General features: G+C 39.3%; 1 protein-coding gene across 1 annotated transcript in view; it reads left to right on the top strand.

Moving 5' to 3' along the window:
* The window catches only part of LOC139470816 (lysophospholipid acyltransferase 5-like), a 43,862-nt gene that overhangs the window by 15,103 nt on the left and 9,876 nt on the right, over positions 1–18,883 (top strand). The window contains exons 2-12 of the mRNA XM_071253111.1: positions 4,278–4,385; positions 4,987–5,093; positions 5,858–5,995; positions 8,397–8,504; positions 9,636–9,706; positions 11,854–11,962; positions 12,633–12,719; positions 13,844–14,010; positions 14,428–14,575; positions 15,321–15,479; positions 16,246–16,370. Coding sequence (XP_071109212.1) covers positions 4,278–4,385; positions 4,987–5,093; positions 5,858–5,995; positions 8,397–8,504; positions 9,636–9,706; positions 11,854–11,962; positions 12,633–12,719; positions 13,844–14,010; positions 14,428–14,575; positions 15,321–15,479; positions 16,246–16,370 — 1,327 coding nt within the window. The remainder of the gene's footprint in view (positions 1–4,277; positions 4,386–4,986; positions 5,094–5,857; positions 5,996–8,396; positions 8,505–9,635; positions 9,707–11,853; positions 11,963–12,632; positions 12,720–13,843; positions 14,011–14,427; positions 14,576–15,320; positions 15,480–16,245; positions 16,371–18,883) is intronic.

Here is an 18,883-nt window from a genome sequence, read left to right as displayed (position 1 = left end):
CTGCAGTAATCTAGACTTGCCAAACATTATAGACTTGCATGGGCTGTAGTTGATATAAATGTATCAGGGTCTGTAAGACAGACTATTTATGCCCGATTGTTACTCTTGTGTCATTTCTCAACAGAAAACAAAGATACCTTTACCAGCTTAACATTTCTTATTGCATGTATTTTGTTATGGCTTATCATGGGTTCGAATCCTGGTTCGCCCTGATTATGTTTTTAGGTTCGTCAGCATCATCGTACCTGTGTTCATGGGTTTCACCAGGGTGGAAAACGTTGACACATGAATCACTTCGGGCTTTTCTCCCATATTAAGCTGACATGCTGTGAGATAACTGGAATACTTTTCAAAGTGACATTAAACCCAACTCAGTCACTCATTCTCAAAAAGACACGATCTCCACTGGAGGGTTTGTCATATCTTGAAACAGAGAGGCATCAAATAAAACTTACAAAGCCACAAAGGATTTACATTGGCTAGACAAAATGCATGCACATGAAGATTACAACAATGTCCTTGGTTCATTGTTATTTATTAAAGTGTGTCCAATTTAACGTCTTGTGTTCATTTCCAGCCTTGGTCTAGAGTTCTTATCATGCTTATTGAATGTCTTGTGTGAAACTGAAATATTGTCTTTTTGTAATTGGGGTAAGCATTAACTATTAAATTTGAATATGTCATAAAATTTGAGCAGGCAATCAGAGTGGGTTTTTAGACTGTTTGAATCCGGTTTCCTTGGACTGCCAGTTTGCCCATGCCTTTTGCCCCTTTAAAATCAACTCATCTCATAGACATCAGAGTGTCCTTATGTCCAGACACATCAATCAGATATGATGAAGTGCCAAGTAAACTGTGTGTAAACCACATGTCATAATCTTAAATTAGAGCCCTCAAGAATGGCTACAGTGGTGATTGGTTTGGTCAGCTAATTCCCTGAGAAGCTTATGGTGGTGTAGGAACTACTTATTGGAAGCAAGATGGGCAAATCTAGACATTGTTAATTTGTAAAGCACAAGCACCTGTCAAGCTGTGTGATCAAAGTAGCAAAGCATTACCTGCAGATTACCTTCAGTAGAAATCAGTCTCACAGTCATCTTGTGGACCCTGTTTGTGATTGAGAAAGAAATCATTGATAAGGAATTCTGACTGGGATATAGCATCCTCATCCCACTTCTCCACCACTCATTCTTCCTCTCCCCCTACCCCACACTCCCTCCAGCTTCCCTTCTCCATCCTGCTTTCACAAACCCCCTCTCCCCATTTCTCCCCCGCCCCTCCCTCCTCTCAATTCTGGATTCTCCACCCTAGGTTTTTCCTTCCCTTCCCCTCCCCTCCCCCTTTATTACCCCCTTTATATCTTATGGAATTAGCTTACCAAGAATCTATTGATCAGATCTTTGTTGACCCATTAACTCGTTATAGCCTTTTATAGATGCTGTGTCCATTTTTGGCGTGGAAGCTTAAATTGTACTCTGCTGTCCATCATGACATGCTTTCCTAGCTTTAGGTGTACTTTTAAGGAGGCTATTTCAGTTGTTGCCATTTTTAAGGTCTTAGATGATACTCTGTTTGTAAAAATATAATGACAGTATCAGTATGTATCAGCAGTAAGCTCTTGTTGATAATAGTGCAACTATTAAACTTTGCACTCAGTTGTGCGAGGATACAACTGACAAGATCCATTCATGCTGACCTACTTTTAAACGCCTAAATGATTATTTCCACATTGTCAACATGTGTTACTGTATCTTATGTATTTGGCGCCCACTGCTTATAAATGCCTGCTCATAGAATTTCATGTGATAATACAGAATTAGGACTTCTGGTTCTGTGGTGCTTTCAGTTATTTAATCGGGGGACTGCTTACATCTCTAAAAATTGAATAATAATGTTAACTTTCATCCTTAATTTCAAACACTGCTGTCATGCTAATGTTTTTTTTACTTACCAATTATTTACGTATAGCTTAATCCAATAAAAACATTAACCTAAAAAGGGGATTTAAGTCAATGACAACCTACTGTTATATATATTTGTATTAAACCATGTGTATACTTCATTGATATATATTTATAATATACACTGCTCAGCCACTAGCAGTGTTCGAAATAAATAAATGAAAAATAACCCAAATAGCCCACATCATATTCAGTGGGTCTCACTGTTTATGGAATTATTTTTAAAAGTGTTCGCTAGAATGAAAATGATCATAGTAATCTGGCTTCAGTCTTGTAGAACTGTCTGAAAAAGTTGTTTGTTGTTTTGCAAATGTCCTTGACAATCATGTTAGTCTCTAGTTTTAGTCATCTTGCAGTTCCACATCTTGAGTACTCAAGGTGCTAAATTCAGCAAGTATACGGTAGCCACTTCACCATGTTCACACAATAACTGCCATAAAACCTTTTGTCAGGACAGATATAAAATGCCAAGCTTTTATGACTGCATGACTGGTTATATCTTATGCATTAGGTGTTTCTAGTGTGCTACTGTATACTGAGGCATCTAGACAGGTCGTGCTAACTCGGTGAAACTGAATGATGTATGGAGAAGTTGCCTGGTTTGGGGACACTAACACAATGTTAAATAATTTGGCCCAAAATATAAACTGTGCCCACAAATCACTGTAAAGAGTTGGTTAGAAACCTTTAATCGTGGGCACGAATTCGGTTTGCCCCAATTATGGTTCTGGGTTTGTCAACATACCCGTGCTCGTGGGTTTCACCAAAGTGGTAAACGTCTGTGACCTGTATCACTTCCGGCTTTGAAATAATGTTTGATAATAAGTTATCAGGGTGTGAGTTCGTTCTTCTTCTCCATGCTGACCATGCTAACTGCACAACAGATTATCTGACCATTGCTTGACCTGTTAAGATCTGGGGTAGATGGGTCTTCAGCAACCCATGCTTGTCGTAAAATATGACTATGCTTGTCGTAAGAAGCGACTAACCGGATCGGGTGGTCAGGCTCGCTAAATTGGTTTATGCATGTCATCATATCCCAATTGTGTGGATCGATGCTCATGATACTAATCACTGGATTGTCTGGTCCAGACTCGATTATTTACAGACCGCCCTCATATAGCTTGAATATTGCTGAGTGCGGCGTTAAACAACAATCCTACCAATCATTGCTGACAGCACGACATCCTTTACTTGAAAATTAAAAACAAAAAGATATGATCTCAGACAACATCAGTTTACAGATCATCCTGCATATTTTGTACTCTTACACTGAGCAGGAACTGTGTCTGGGACAAGTACATTTATACTTTAATATTATTGAAATAAATGATCATAATCACCTCATAAGGATTACCGTGTTACAATGAAAATATTGTTTTGGCTAATGTGTATGTACATGTTCTGAAGATTGGTGGTCTGTGCTGTACACAAACAGGAAGTAAACATGTACAACGCGTGAAATGAAAGTAATTTTATTTCAAATAGTTAAGAATTTCAAATAGTTAAGAATCTTTTTTACATAATGTATCATTGAAAGAAGTCATATTTATTTTCCTGTTTGTGGAATATTTTACTGACTGCTCTTCATGCAGTCTGCTTATTTATGAACTTAGGCTGCACAAAATGATTTTAACCTGCACCAGTGCTGTCTAATCAGTGGGAAATTGCACATGGTTTTTAAAAAAAAAAAAGATCAACACCCTGTTTTTATTATTTTCTTTAACATATGCCTTGCATTGTTGGAAAAATGATATTGTAACCTTTTCTTGCAGACTTGCAGACTGTGTTAAAGTATCCCAATTGTGTTGGAAAAAAGAATGAGCACCTGTTTAAGTTGGGAAAAAATAATAACTCCTAATTATTGAAAAAAAGTATGCTGATCTCAAATCAAAATCGGGGCGGTCAGGTAGCCTAGTGGTTAAAGCGTTCGCTCGTCACGCCGAAGACCCTGGTTTGATTCCCGACATGGATACAATGTGTGAAGCCCATTTCTGGTGTCCCCCGCCATGATGTTGCTGGAATATTGCTAAAAGCGGCATAAAACCATACTCACTCACTCACTCACTCACTCAAATCAAAATCCCAGCATCCCCCTGAAATTTGAAAGGATGCTCTCTTAGCTTCGAAAATCTACCTCTCTTCAATTTTGGGTGTGGTGTGGTAGAGACATAAAGGTCTGGGTCCAGTTCCCTATATGAGAACTCCTTCAGTAGTACCACTCTTTTGATATGGCTGGAGTAAACCATTGCTCACCTCAAGTGGACATGCTACAGTGCTGGTACTCTGGGTACAAAGTGTCATTGTTATTTGCAGGCTACCCGCTGGCCTTCCTGTATCGGCACTGGATCATCCTTCAGCCTGCTCCGGTCAAACACATCTTCTTCACTGTCTGTGGCCTTGTTCTCTGTTACTTCAATTTCGGTGAGTATTGGAGATGCCAGAGTTGTAATTATTCATCAAACTTGATGCAGGAGAAAATATGAATGGTTTCATTTCTTGCAGACTATAATAAACCCTCCAAAGAATACAGTTTATTATTTTTAGTGTATATATAAAAAAAAAATTCAATTGAGCATCTCCTCTTTATGTTGGAAAAAATAATTGACATTAAAAAAAAGTGCTGATCACAAAATTACCCTTGCTCACGATCCAAAATGTACCATAATACTTGCATGTGCTCTTATCTGTGGTGTTTAAGCCATCTTTTTCATAGACAGGATGGCCAAATACCTGGCATACTAACGATTTACAGTTAGCAGTGACAAGTATGGTGCAATGGATGAAATTATTTACGTTCTCACTAATCATTTTCACTAGTAATTAGTGTTTGGTTGAACATTTATTAAAGAATACATTTAAGGTAAGAATCGATACCTTTTACTTAGTGTGCGACTTAAAAAGTAAGTAAAAAAGTAAAAAATTGCTATCCACCGATGCATCAGTGTATTATCCTACCACTAATGGAAATGTCCATAATATCTGTGTATGAGTTTTGACAAACATATTGTTCTGTTTGTTGCAGGTGATGCTGTCTCACACTCGCTTGTCAATATCCTGGTCGACTATGTCATTCTCTGCCTCATCCCGGGAACAGCGCTGTCTGTGGCCTTGGCTTTCGTTTTCAACACAGTGAGTAGATGTCAATTCAGTGATTATGGGGTATTGATTTACATTAGAAGAATACGCAGAGTTTGAAATTAATTATGTAAACTTGTTAAAAAGTTTTTTTACCAATGTTATTCTACAATGCGTCATGGTCATAGTTGAGAAGTTATGTTACCATTGTATTTATCAATATTCAGATAGTAAAATTTTCTAAACTCGACCCCACTGGGGATTCTGGGTTAGAATAGGTTCTCGGCCACATATTCTTGTCATAAAAGGCGAACACATTGGGTGGTCAGGTTCAGTGATGTGGTTGATGGTGTTGGACATTGCTCATAACATCGATCACTGGTTTGTTTGACTCAATTGCATACAGGTTGCTGGCATGTAGCTTGAATATTGCTCAGTGCAGTGTGAAATAAACTCATAAATCGAAGTCCTCATGACCTTCCTTATATTGTTATATGTAGTTTGAGACAAGCAGAAATCATCAGACCATATCTAGGGCCAATGCAATATATGGGGTAATGAAATTGAGCCTGCAAGGTTCACTGCAAAATATTACTGCAGGAGGCGCTGTTAGGCTTGTAATTGTTTCCTGTTTCCAAGGTAAAATATCTTAGTTCTACACATTGCACTGATTAGATTGAACGTTTAGATACAGTATACACAAGAAATGAACACAATGACATGGAGCAACTTCAAAGTCTAGAAAGACTTTACTATTTTTCATGATGTAAAGTGTTGAGATAAACGTTTAATTGGGATGCTTGTTGCTATGGTTACAGTTTTACCTGATGGCTGGGTATTACAAGGTGGAAACGGATGACTACCAGATCATGTGGACCATGCCCCACTGTGTGCTGACACTCCGCCTTACAAGTGTTATATTTGATGTCTATGATGGACACAGGAAACAGAGGAAGGTGAGGCTGCCCCCATTCCTATTGTGTAAAATAGCTCCCCTGCACACAGTGTCATTGGACATGACTAAACAAAAGTGGGAATCAGATGTCAGTTTGCACAGAGTGTGGTTTTATTATTATTTGGTGATCTTGGAAGATCAGGGTGGCCCAGTCGTCTAAGGCGCCGCGATTTGCTGGTGCAGAGTTGAGTCCCTTTCCCTTAATCCTTATTATGTTTCTAGGTTTGTCAGCACCATACCCGTGCTCGTGGGTTTCACCGAAGTGGTAAACGTCTGAGACCTGCATCACTTCTGGCTTTCCTCCTACATTAAGCTGACACGCGATGATATAACTGGAATACTGTCAAAAGCGGCGTTAAACCCAACTCACTCACTCACTCTACAATGGGGTGTCTATAGCATCAACGTTTGGTTGACTTCTGTGTTAGGTATAGGTCACAAGAAGTATTGTTCAGATTTCATGGAATTTTGGATTAATTCATGAAAAATCTATGCATTTTCCAATCATTTAAGATAGACTTACCATAAATAACTCAATAGCTGCTATTTGTCATGGTTGTGTCAGATTTTAAGGTTGTTTTGAAGGCCATTAACTCATTCAGGAAGATTTGTTATCATGGTATGGAGACTTCATATTTGTAAAACCACCTAAGTTTGCAATAAGTAATGTTCTTGCATGTGATTGTATGACTTTGCAGGTCAAGTAGTAATGTAAAGTAGACATCTCAAAATTCTTGTGTACACATCATTTACTTTGATGAAACTTTATTCAGATGATCTCTAGGTAGTTTATGGCTGAGATTGAGGGTCAAGGTCATTAAACGGGAAATGCATATAACTTTGTTATGAAGGTAGCTAGAGTCATAGGAATTTTTATTTTAGAGTTGTTCTGCATTGGGCATGTTTTTTCCGGGAGCAGGAAGTGATATTATTAAACCTGAAGTGTGTTTTAGCTTTGTTTTAAAGGTAGCTAGAGGCATAGGCTTGTCTGTTTCAAAGTTGTAATGCACTGGTAAGGTCAAATGTCACCTGACTTTATTTCTTATCGGAAAGTTTCTCGGTCATTCAGGAAGAGATTGGAGAGAACTGCTTCTGGTTTTTTGCATATAATGAACATGAGGAAAACACATTTCTTGTTTTATTTTACTTCCACTTTCATAAAAAGCTATCAAGTGGTCATGAGTGGTCATCTTAGGTCCCACATTTTGTTGTTCAGAGTTACATCCCTTTGACATGCTAGAAACTTACTGTCATTGGTTTGAATCCAAGATTCGCCCTCATGATGTTTCTAGGTTTGTCAGCACCATACCAGTGCTCATGGGCTTCACCGAAGTAGTCAGCATCTTCAGGTCTGCATCATTTGGGGCTGACATATCATGATATGATTGAAATAGTGTTGAAAGCGGCGTTAAACCAAACTACAGTAAACTATGTTTATAATGAGCACGCTTATATCGAACCGACCTGCTGACAGATAGAACAAACATATTTGTTTGTCCTGGCCATTTTCTGTTGATATGCTGTATGTATGCTTATAATGAACCACAGGTGATATCAAGCTAAAATCAGTGGTGTCTTTGAGTTTGTTATAGCAGTAATTTGTTGTAACTCTTGTCAAATCCCTCAGGAGTTCTTTGAACCTTTGGCAAGAGTAGGTCTCTGAGGTTGCTGCTCATGTGGAACTTATTTTCCTATAAGATTGAATAATTTTTGTGGTGTGATGATTCCGAAGTCACTTACTGCTAAACAGCAGAAAAATTGGTATGAAATGCGAGTTTGGGGACGTCAAGAAGCCATTGACGCAGACATGGTTCACATGAAGTTCATGCCCTGTGTGTATTTGTCAATGTGTCAACGGGCCCATTAACAAACCTCATCCCCGACTGTTATCAACTGCACAAACATTGCAGATCCGCAGTTTCAGTTGGCAGTTACTGTATTCGACATAATAAGTGCCCAGGGCGCACTCTGAATTAGAAATATGGGGCTGTTATTAGAATAGAATTTTGGTGAAAAAAAGAGTTAAAACATCGTAAATTTCGTGGTTTATGCTGACAGCCTGAAATGATACAAAAGAAAAGTCTGTGCCTATTAGACAGGACAGATATATTTTCCCAGAATTTATTTGCCCATGATATGGGGTGCATATTATACACGAATAAATAAGTCTTGTGTACATTGATCAATTGGAAGAGGTGCTAATTGGGATTGTTCACTGGCCAATATATTAGCAAATATCGCTGTGGGCACTTATTACGTCAAATACCAGTATGTTAGCAGTTAGCTGAATACTCACATTCATGATATCTATCACTTTACTTTGCCTTGCACTGGCCTGCTTGATGAACACAGAGAGCTTTATGTGTATTGTTATTGACAAATAAATCATGTTGATGTTTCAGGCGGAGTTGACACCTGACCAATCACAGACAGCGTTAGAAAAAACACCATCATTGTTAGAAATGTTTGGTCATTGTTACTATTTTGGAGGATTCCTCATAGGACCACAAGTAAGTCTTGAATGATGTAATATTATCCATAAGGGTAAAATGGTCATGTGTAATAACATTCCAAAACTTGTACATGTGCCTTTTGGCAATTCTTTTTGGTGATTGGTCAAATGAAGCAATAGGACATCACAGTGATTCATTGTTGAGAAAAATATGATATGACGTCATCCAGTATTCAGGACCTTCCAAACTGATTATATTATGTCATCTAAAAAAATAAGGTGCCTTTAGGGTTCACATTAGATTGGACCGTGAAGATTCTGGGGTCTTCAGCAACCCATGCTTGCCGTAAAAGGTGACTATGCTTGTCGTAAAAGGCGACTAACGGGATCGGGTGGTCAGTCTCGCTGACTTGGTTGATGCATGTCATCGATCCCAATTGCGTGGATCGATGCTCCTGATGTTAATCACTGGGTTGTCTGGTCAAGACTTGATTATTTACAGACCGCCGTCATATAGCTGGAATATTGCTGAGTGCGGCGTTAAACAACAAACCAACCAACCATTAGATATGTTTTGTCTTCATTTTCTCTTCATTTGTAATATAGAGAATAACCTACTCCAAACTCAGAATTACTGATTATCTGTCTCTTGTGAATGAATGCTGTAAGTCCCTCACCGAAGGCTTGGGATTACCACCGTTCATTCACTTGGGACAGAGCAATCCGAAATTCCTCATCCTCATTAATATCTGTTCCATGGCCAATCTGGAAATATTTGCACTTCTTTGACAGCCTTTGAAATACCGGCATGTATCTCTGAGAGGATAGCCAGTCCTGGATTACACATATCGCCTTGTAACACATATTCCATTTTTTGTAAACCAAAGAATTGGTAACTTGATCTCAGTTTTCCAAGCACAAGTTCCAAATGATATCAATATGATCTTATTTAAGAAGATTTGAGAACTAAATGTTAACCAGCTTATGAATTGGCCAACAGGTATGTGTAAATTGGTCTGGCTGTCATCTTGAAAAAAGGTACTATATGTATATGAACTGGCCATTCCCTCGAAAAAACCCATCTTGGCTGCTCTAAAAATATCGAAATTTCACTTGTATTTTTGTTTACCAATTTAAGCAGCTAACACAATGTGGTCACTAAAGGTTATCTATCTTGAATTTGTTTCAGTTCTCTATGCGGAGATACCTCGACTTTATAGACGGTGCTTTTCAAAAAACGAAAGAGGAGCCTCCCGATAGGTAGGCAAATGTTCATTTACTCTGTGTCCAGCAGTTGCCATGCTTTCACACTGGCATTATGTTGACTATGCATGGACTGTTATAGATTTTAAGCATTACACTTCTTGAACTATTTTTCACAAGACAATGGTTGTGTTCTTTGTCAATTTTAGAACATACGGAATTATTTAAGATGATCATCACCTCCTGCTTCATTCACAGATATAACATAGTACACTTGTGCAAGTCGCCTTCCTGCGAATTTCTCCCCTGTCCAAATGACTTTAACAATGAGCGACACATTTTTTTTCGCAAGATAATCTTTTCAAAAGTAGACAACAGCAGAAAATATGTTTTCCAGGTTATATTTCATTCCCCTTGTTTTATTCAATCCATACATGATATGTTACGATGTATAAAAACTATGCTGATGTGCATTAGGTGCACTAGGACTCTCCAGAGTCTATTTCCTGGAAAGAGTCACGTATGACAAGGTCCTTTCGATAGGCTGGTCTAGAACGGTAGAGGATGTAGTAGCCTTGAACTTTGGTGACCTTAACGTATCTTGCACCTGCAATACAAATGTAGCAATAAACTTTTCCTATCTCACACTAAAACATTTCTTCTTTCTTCTTTGATCCTATATGGAAACGTAACCTCTAAAATACAATTCACCGCAACACATCCCAACATCACCATGGTCATCGCCCAAACAAACGGGTCGAACACAGTAATCGCGGATTACGGATTTTCCCTACTAATGTATTACATCTGAGCAAGATCCTCTTTGCCCGGCCTGATTGGAGTGCAGGCATACTTTTTCTACATCGGACCCTCACGATTTATGCCGCGATTGCCGAGACTGGTGTAGTTCTGACAGGAGGAGCTTTTTATGTGATCATATTTCTGACAAATCATTTCGTGTATAAATTCACAAGGGCCATCAACAAGAAGTGGATCCAAGCACTCCAGCAAGAAATCGAAGGACACCGACAAACACAAGTCGTCTACCAAGAAGTCGAAGAAGCCCAGCAAACTACCTGTCCCCTACTCTGTTACAGTGGCAGCACCTCTGGAATCTTCCCTGTCTGATGGTGTTTCAGACAGTTTCTTGACAGACGGCGTTGCTACTTTACCTCATCAACAGTCCGTTGCTGAAGAATCAGGGTCCACTGCCGACTTCTATGGCAGTGTCTGTCTGTCAATCCTTCCAAAACTACACTGTTGGTTGACCCTTCTACCACTCCTAGACCATTTGCTACCTAGTCTATCCTAGACTACCAGCCGCTTTGTGTTTTTGGTGTAGACGATCGCTCTTCGCCTAAAGACAATTGCGCTCCTCTGTTGACAGTGGCGAACACAGATGCCATTGCTGCTGATCAACCTTCTACTACGGTAGATAGTGTTGTGTACTGTCTTGAAAAATTGATTGACTGGAGACCCCTTCAGGATCGATTAAAAATCATTCGCTGTATCGCTTGTTCTTTACAGCTACATGTTCGTGCATGTAACAATGTCAAAATAGAAAACATGTTCCGCATGTTCTACCTGATATCTTGCTGTTCCGTCTGACTAACGTTTTGGAATCATATGATCAGTTAGGTATGTTTTCCCACGAAAGAGCTCATGTCTTCTACGACACTAGGCAGTTTTTTAGATATTTTATTTGTTTGAATGTTTAGCATCTGCTTCTTTGTGTACATCTCACAGTTATAGTCTATATTGGCTGGGGTATCTGCGCCCCACCATCCAGCTAGGGGATAAATGCATAGTGTGAGATAGTAAAAGTTTAAGAATTTGAAAATTATACTCTAAATTGTATATTTATGTACCTATCCTATCTCACTCGTTATATGCGCTCTGATGAAAGAGAATGGTGTGGCAGGGGGATTAACGTGATGCATGGGATTACAGTGCATGACCTATTTGTTTGGGAGGTGACCATGGTGATGCTGGGATGTGTTCAGTAATCACGGTTCTAGTGTTGGACACATATTTAGGCAAGGTGGATGAAGTTCAGTTATCATGTCAGTTGAGCACCGTTTCATAATCCTTGTAATAAACACAAGTAAAACAAGAAGAAACTTCAAAGTGCACCGCGATTTACCTTTCTGCGAATACTTAAAACTAAAATGTCACTCACCCGCTTATATTTGTTTCTGTTTCAGTGTGTACCCTGGAGTACAGAGACTGCTACTAGGACTGGTGTATATAGTTATTTTTCAGACTGGCAATCTGCTAGTACCAGATGATTATTTATTATCTCTAGACTTTGAGGTAAGTTTTTGTTCTTTCAGGACTTCTTTTTTCTCATCACCAAATAAAGCCATTGTCAAACTAATAAGATTAAACAAATCTTTACGCACTTGAAATGAATGAATGAATGAATGAATGAATGAATAGTGTTGTTTTACGCCACATCAGCAATTTTCCAGTTATTCAAGGCGGGCACTTGAAAGAGAGATAATGTGATTTTAGGTTATTTTCTGATATTTTTTAGTGTCATTTCATAATAGATTGCCCTGTAGAGAATTGGATTTGAATAGGTCCTCTGCAGCTTGTCATGAGAGGAGCTGCTTGGGATGGTTGGCTAGCTGATTTGTTGCCTCTCATGACAAGCAGCAGAGGACCTATTCTAATCCAAGTTTCAGCACCAGGCTTGGTGCCTTGGTATATTGCGTATCATCATACAATGGCTCTGTGGGACACTTCTAAGTATTAACCACAGGTTTGTCTGCCACAGACTTGATTATTTGCAAACTGACGTGATGCAGCTTGAATGTTACACAACAAAACTGCAATCTTCAAAATTGGGATAACTCTTCTGCTCTGTTACCTATAAAAAGGCATTACTCCCAACATTACTTGGTATTGTTTGGTATTGAATGCATTTACTATTGTGCAAACATTTGACTGATATATAATCTTTCCTGGCTCTCTTTTTCAGAATGTTAATTTTCTCGCCAGATGTGCCTATGTTTTGATATGGGGGAAGCTTGTTATCATGAAGTATGTCGGTTCATGGTTATTAGCAGTAAGTAATATTTCCTTTGTATCACCATAAAGAAGTGCAATAAGCTGAACATGTACTGATGTATATACTCATACAATGGCTTGATATTTAACTGGTATTCAGACCAGGCTTTTTTGGTCCGAAAATTCAGGTCTGTATGTAAATGATAAAACACAATTCCCAGGGCTTGGTTGAGGATGTAAACACGCAAGGGAGGGATTTTCTAAATTCAAGAAATACCAGAAAAAACAACTCCAAAGACATCAGGATACCTTATAGTGAAACAATAGCGGAGTGGAATTCATCTAAAGTGTGCTACAGTAAGACCATGTGCAACATGCAGACAAACTGAAACCCTTTCATCACCGTCCCGAATGTTTACATTTTAAACCAAATCCGATGGACAGTGTTTTATCTGTCCTATGAGTCGAAACAAAAGTCTGACACAACATTTATCAACAATTGTATGTTTCCAACACACTTTCTTTAGCAGACATGAAGTATATCTTGCTGAAGTACATGTTCTTGAAAAAAATATTCTTCACTTTAATGTGGATAATCATCACCTCTGTAGCCTAGTGGGTCACTCACTGTTTTAAATTATTTGCATTGATAGTGCTTGTAAACCATTTGGATTTTTTAAAACTTGACATTTGTGGTCAGCAGAAAAAAAAGAAACTGCATTTTTGTTTTTGTTTTTCACATTTCAGTACTTTAGTATTTTCAAGTCGTATGTTGTGTAGTTTACTTGACCTTAAATTTGACAGCATTATAAAATATGGCATCGATAAGATATCAGTGATTTGAGGTTCAATTATTGGAGACGAGGACTTGACAAGTACACTGTAGGTTATTTAGGTGTCTGGTTTTTTCTTATGTATGAATTTCTTAAAAGCAATAATTCCTTTAAATACTTCACCTCTATTACATCATAGCTATTAATTCCTGTTTTAACTCTCAATCACACAATACATTATTCATCTGCGAGGCTGGAAAATGTCACTTCTTTCCTGGCTAGGATGTAATAGAAGTAGTGTTCCTAGAATTATACACAATGATGAATATTGTTTAATAGCTGTTGGGGACAATATGTCTCGGAATTGTTTTATGTGATGTGGTATTTCACGATGTGTTGATGTTTTCAGGAAGGCAGCATTATAATATCTGGTCTGAGCTACAATGGGAAAGATGAGAACGGGAAGGCCCAGTGGGATGGATGTACCAATGTTAATCTCACTAAGCTGGAGAGTGCTGTCACATTCCACCAGATGATACAGTCCTTCAATATCAACACTAACATGTGGATGTCCAAGTAAGTCTCATTCCAGATACCTACCTACTTTTCTTGATAAGAATTTTTCTTCCTCATTTCCAAAATGTGTCTCATAACAGTGAGAAGTCACATAGAGGGAGTTTCTACAGAAAATTAGTGGTGTCTTTTGTATTAACAGTGTTGATACACCGTTTGTGTTTTTAGATTTGTGGGTGATGAGTATTCGATACCAGAAATTTTGAACCTCTGTCTAACACTCGAATAAGATAGCTGGACATAAAATACTCAGTAACATCTGCAAATCTGAAAAAGCAACTTGTTTATCTCCAAATTCACTCTCACAAGTAGCTGATCAAAATAATTGACAGTAGATAGTTCCATTCTAATAAGTTGTCATATGGCTACAGTAGACATTAGCAATGAATACGGTAATTAAAAAAAGTACTTTCTCTTCAGATACATATTCAAGCGGTTAAGGTTTCTGGGCAACAAGTTTGTGTCTCAGGGCGTGACTCTGCTATACCTGGCTGTCTGGCATGGTCTTCACACTGGCTACTACATGTGCTTCATGCTGGAGTTCTTCATGACCAACACACAGAATCAGGTAACGGTGGCATCATCATCTTGTCTTGGTAGCAGCTGTGGTGCCAACAGGAATTAGCAAATTTAGATCAATATTTCGAATGACCTTATGCCATGCAATATGCAAATGATTTTCTTAACTCAGTACCAAGGGTACTTAGTATCTTGAGGGTAACAACAGTTCCCAATATTCCGAGTACCTCCAGTTGCAACATATTTACTGACCCAGCCTATCATAGTTAGGAGGTGACATGTTTCGGGACTACTGAAGTCAAACACACCCATGGGTTAAAGACGAAGTGACAGTCTGAGTCTAGTCCATGCTCTGGCCCGGACACAATTGCTAAAGGGAATATGCAGGTGATCCAACCCACCATCCAACTGTGGGATACTTGCATACTGTTGGGAGTCAGGTGTATTCCCCTTATTTATAACTTAGCCTGACACAACAGTTCATGACTGCCCATCCATCCTCTCATAGATTTGGACTTGTTACCCGTCTGTGTGCGATTGTATGAAAAGGTTGTTGAGTTGTTCAGGAGCATGCTGGGAGCGAAGTGGTTGGTTTGGTGTGTTCGGGTGAAAGTTCTATATTGTTCAACACTGTTCTATGATTGAAGCAAGAAGGAATATTGCATTCTGTTTTGTCAGGATAAGTATATAAATAAGGGGAATACTCTGATTCCCTATACCTTCTTGTTGAAATGTTTCTTGTTTTAACTGCATATCAAGTGCAGATTAGTTTAAGTGTGTGTTTTCTGTTGTAGCTTGGGAGTCTGGTAGATGCGAGCCCCCAGTTGAAGAGCTTGGTGCAACAACCAAGCATCAAGATTGTCTTGTGGGGCGTCAGCAAAATCATCACCACTTTCTCTCTCTCCTACGCCCTTGTTGGCTTTGGCCTTCTCACTGTACCCAAATGGACTAAGGCAAGTATTTGTCATCTCAAGAGATCTCAAGAGTTTGGTACAAAATGTCCGATTGGGCATTGTTTTAACAGAGACTTGGAAAAAAACTGTATGTCTTTATCTTTACATATAAAAGTCAGAAATGTGGGGATAGTCAGAAAGAAATGTGAACATTAGCAACTTGTAGTGTAACCATGGAGTTTCTTTGTTATTGTCGTTAAACAATATATAACCACGGATCGGGGTAGTCCTGTGGGAACCTGGGTCTTACACATTTCAGCTCAAAGCAGAATGTCCAGCCCGGAAAGTGATTTTGTGTATTTGTGTTATGTGTTTTATTGTGTATGATTTGTAAACAAATACATATTATTATTACATAAATTATGAACCCCAGGGGATAGTGGCATGGGCAAAGGTAGTGTGATTTCCAGTGTTGAGTTATGTCTCTTAGTAACTTGTATTCAAGGCTGGATCCATTGATTGATTGTTCCCAGATTTCCTGATGATGTTCAAATGTGATTGTGAGTTTCAACAAAACAGTAAAAGTCTGCATCATGTTTGGGTTTTCCCCCATAGTCATCTGGCAAGCTACTGCACTAGACTGAACTCCCTATTTTGATTGGGAATGTCCTGAAAATATGGGGCAATAACATTGCACAAATTTTGGTAGGACGGAATTGTTTCAATATCTTTATGGGTGATTATATAGTTTAGGATGTTTCTTATTATTCAAATTTAATTTACCATTTTAAATAGTTTGTCCTAACCATCCAAATGTCTTTGGCAGGTCTATGCATCAATATACTACATTGGTCATGTTGTCTTCCTTGGATGGCCTGTTGTCTACTTTTTGCTCAAGAAATTTGTATTGCCACGGAAACGAGCTGTTAATGGAATCCAAAATACTCACATGTAAGTACTAGGATTAGGAGTTTGTTCTTAAGCATAACCTTACTTACAGTGTTCATGTTAAATCTTTTAGTCATTTATACATGTTGTGTTGTAAAGATTATTGTGTAGCAACATGTGAAGTGAAATGATTGTGGGCAAAAAGAATCTCTGTCATCAGGATACTATACTTGTTTTTCACTCCTAGTAATGTCTGCCACTGTTGTTAGGTTTCTTACATATTTTGATGTTGAACCATTTTACAGTGCAAACAATATAGGAGAAAACATGAAGATGTATTGGGATACCTTAATTCTGTCTGCAAGGGATCACAACTTCTCTCCTGCTCACTTCAGCCAAGACATAACCTGATGCAAAACTAGGAAATGTTTTACTGTGCACTAAAACTAAAAAAGCATTCTTACCTGAAACTAAATTTTACCTGAACAAAATAGGTGGTGCATATAATTCACATGTGTACTTAAATTATTACAATCATGCTGTAATAGTATGCAATTTACTTCTTATTTTTGATAGTTATATATGATACTCTTTACACTGAAAAGTCTCATATTCACTACTGAATATATACAGCCGCTTTATGGTGTAGTTGCTAGTTTTTGCTCTCCTGACTGTAAGTCAAGTGAGCTTATGTAGTGACCTGTTTGTCCGTTATTGAATACTTCAAGATCTAAACTACAGAGGGAGACTACAGTTATGTCCACTAATGGCTTGGATGAACACGACCAGAAATCTAGAAGTGGAAGATCTATCCCAACTTATGGTCACTCGTGGTAGGGAAGACATGCCTAACCTTCTGAATAAGGAGGCTATAAAGGAACTGGACCCACAACAGCTGACCCCCGTGTTTTGGTCCCCAAGAAAATTCAGAGAAACAATGCGTGATTCAAAACATGAGGGTGTTCAGTCAATTCCAGAAATTCCACCATAATTCAGGATAACAATGCTTCCACTGTTACATCAGTCTATCACTCCATGCAACTATGTCATCTCCCTAGACATCCAAGACGCCTACCTCCATGTCCCTATCTATCAGGCACACAGGAAATACCTGAGATTTGTTGCCTGTGAAGATCCAGGTAGAGAATAGGTTTTCAGCAACCCATTCTTGCCATAAGAGGTGACAAACGGGATTGGTTGTCGCTGACTTGGTTGATACATGTCACTGTATCCCAATTGCGTAGATTGATGTTCATGATGTCAAATACTCGACTGACTGGTCCAGATTCAGTTATTTACAGACCGCTGTCATATAGCTGTAATATTGCTACGTGCTGTGTTAAACAACAAACAAACAAACCCAAGATTCGTCTTCAACAACCACCATTACCAAATGGCCATTGTCCCATTTGGCATTTTCAACAGCCCCGTGGTTGTTCACTCACGTTAAAAAGCCGATGGTTTCCTACCTACACCTGAGATGGATTGGCTTGATGCCATACATAGACGACTACCTCATGAACCACCTAGAGAGACAACAGCTCATTTCTCAACAGTATTTCTCAATGCGCTTGTTCCACTCAACTCCGAGAAGTTGGAAGTAACACTGATCGATACCACCAGTGGCCTCTTGCACCTTCCACCAGATCGATGGTTCAAGATTGTCACATATGTCCAGATGACACTAGCCAGCCCTCAATCTGTTCATCAGTGGCAATTGCTACTCAGCTTTCTCACAGTTGCACAGGACCTCACGACCAGGAGGAGGCTCAATATCAAGCCCCTATAACTGTTTCTGGCACCTTATCTACAGAGCCAGGAAGATCGAATTTTTATCACGTTGCAAGACTGCCTTCGCCAATACCTCAACGGGTGGCTAATCCCATCGAACACCTTAAATGGTGTGTGCTTGTTCAAAGCGTACTTTCACCTGTTTGTCAACACCTCACTCCAGGGATGGGGAGCCCACTTCTTGGACCAGACAGCCTCAGGGCTGTTGTCTCCAGAACTAAAGCACTGGCACATCAACAACTTGGAACTGGAAGCCATCATCCTGGCAGTACAGTATTGGGCTCATCAATGCCAAGCTGCTGATTGCAACGGACAACACAACAGCCCTCTCAAGCTCCAATTTGAACCAGATGTTCTGTTTTTACCATCTAATAGACAGCATTCTTGCCAGAACAAGAAACATCCTAGGATGTAGAAATGTCCTGGCCGATGCCAGGCCGGACCGCCCATCCCCAACATAGTGGAAGCTGCAACTGGAGTGCTTCTGTCTACTGGGCCAGCTTTTGGGGCAGCCAAACTTTTACCTGTTTGCCACAAGACGCAACACGCAGTTGCCAACGTTCATGTCTCCAATGCCGAACCCTCAGTGCTGGACTGTTGATGCCATTGTCTTAGACTGGGAAGGTCTCAGAGCCTACGCAATACCCCCACCAGCGCTGCTGCTCCGGGTGATCGGCAAGGACCTGGTTCCTGGACTTATTACACGTCGCCGGGGAACCAGCACTAAAACTTCCAGAGTGGTCCAATCTACTGCAGGACCCTCAAAGCCACCGACTCCATCCATC

The sequence above is a fragment of the Haliotis cracherodii genome, unplaced genomic scaffold (genome assembly GCF_022045235.1).
Source record: "Haliotis cracherodii isolate W230 unplaced genomic scaffold, xgHalCrac1.p SCAF_21, whole genome shotgun sequence".
In the NCBI taxonomy this organism is placed as follows: Eukaryota; Metazoa; Mollusca; class Gastropoda; order Lepetellida; family Haliotidae; genus Haliotis; species Haliotis cracherodii.
Note: the sequence above shows the minus strand (reverse complement) of the source record. Positions and strands in the feature narration are given on the sequence as shown.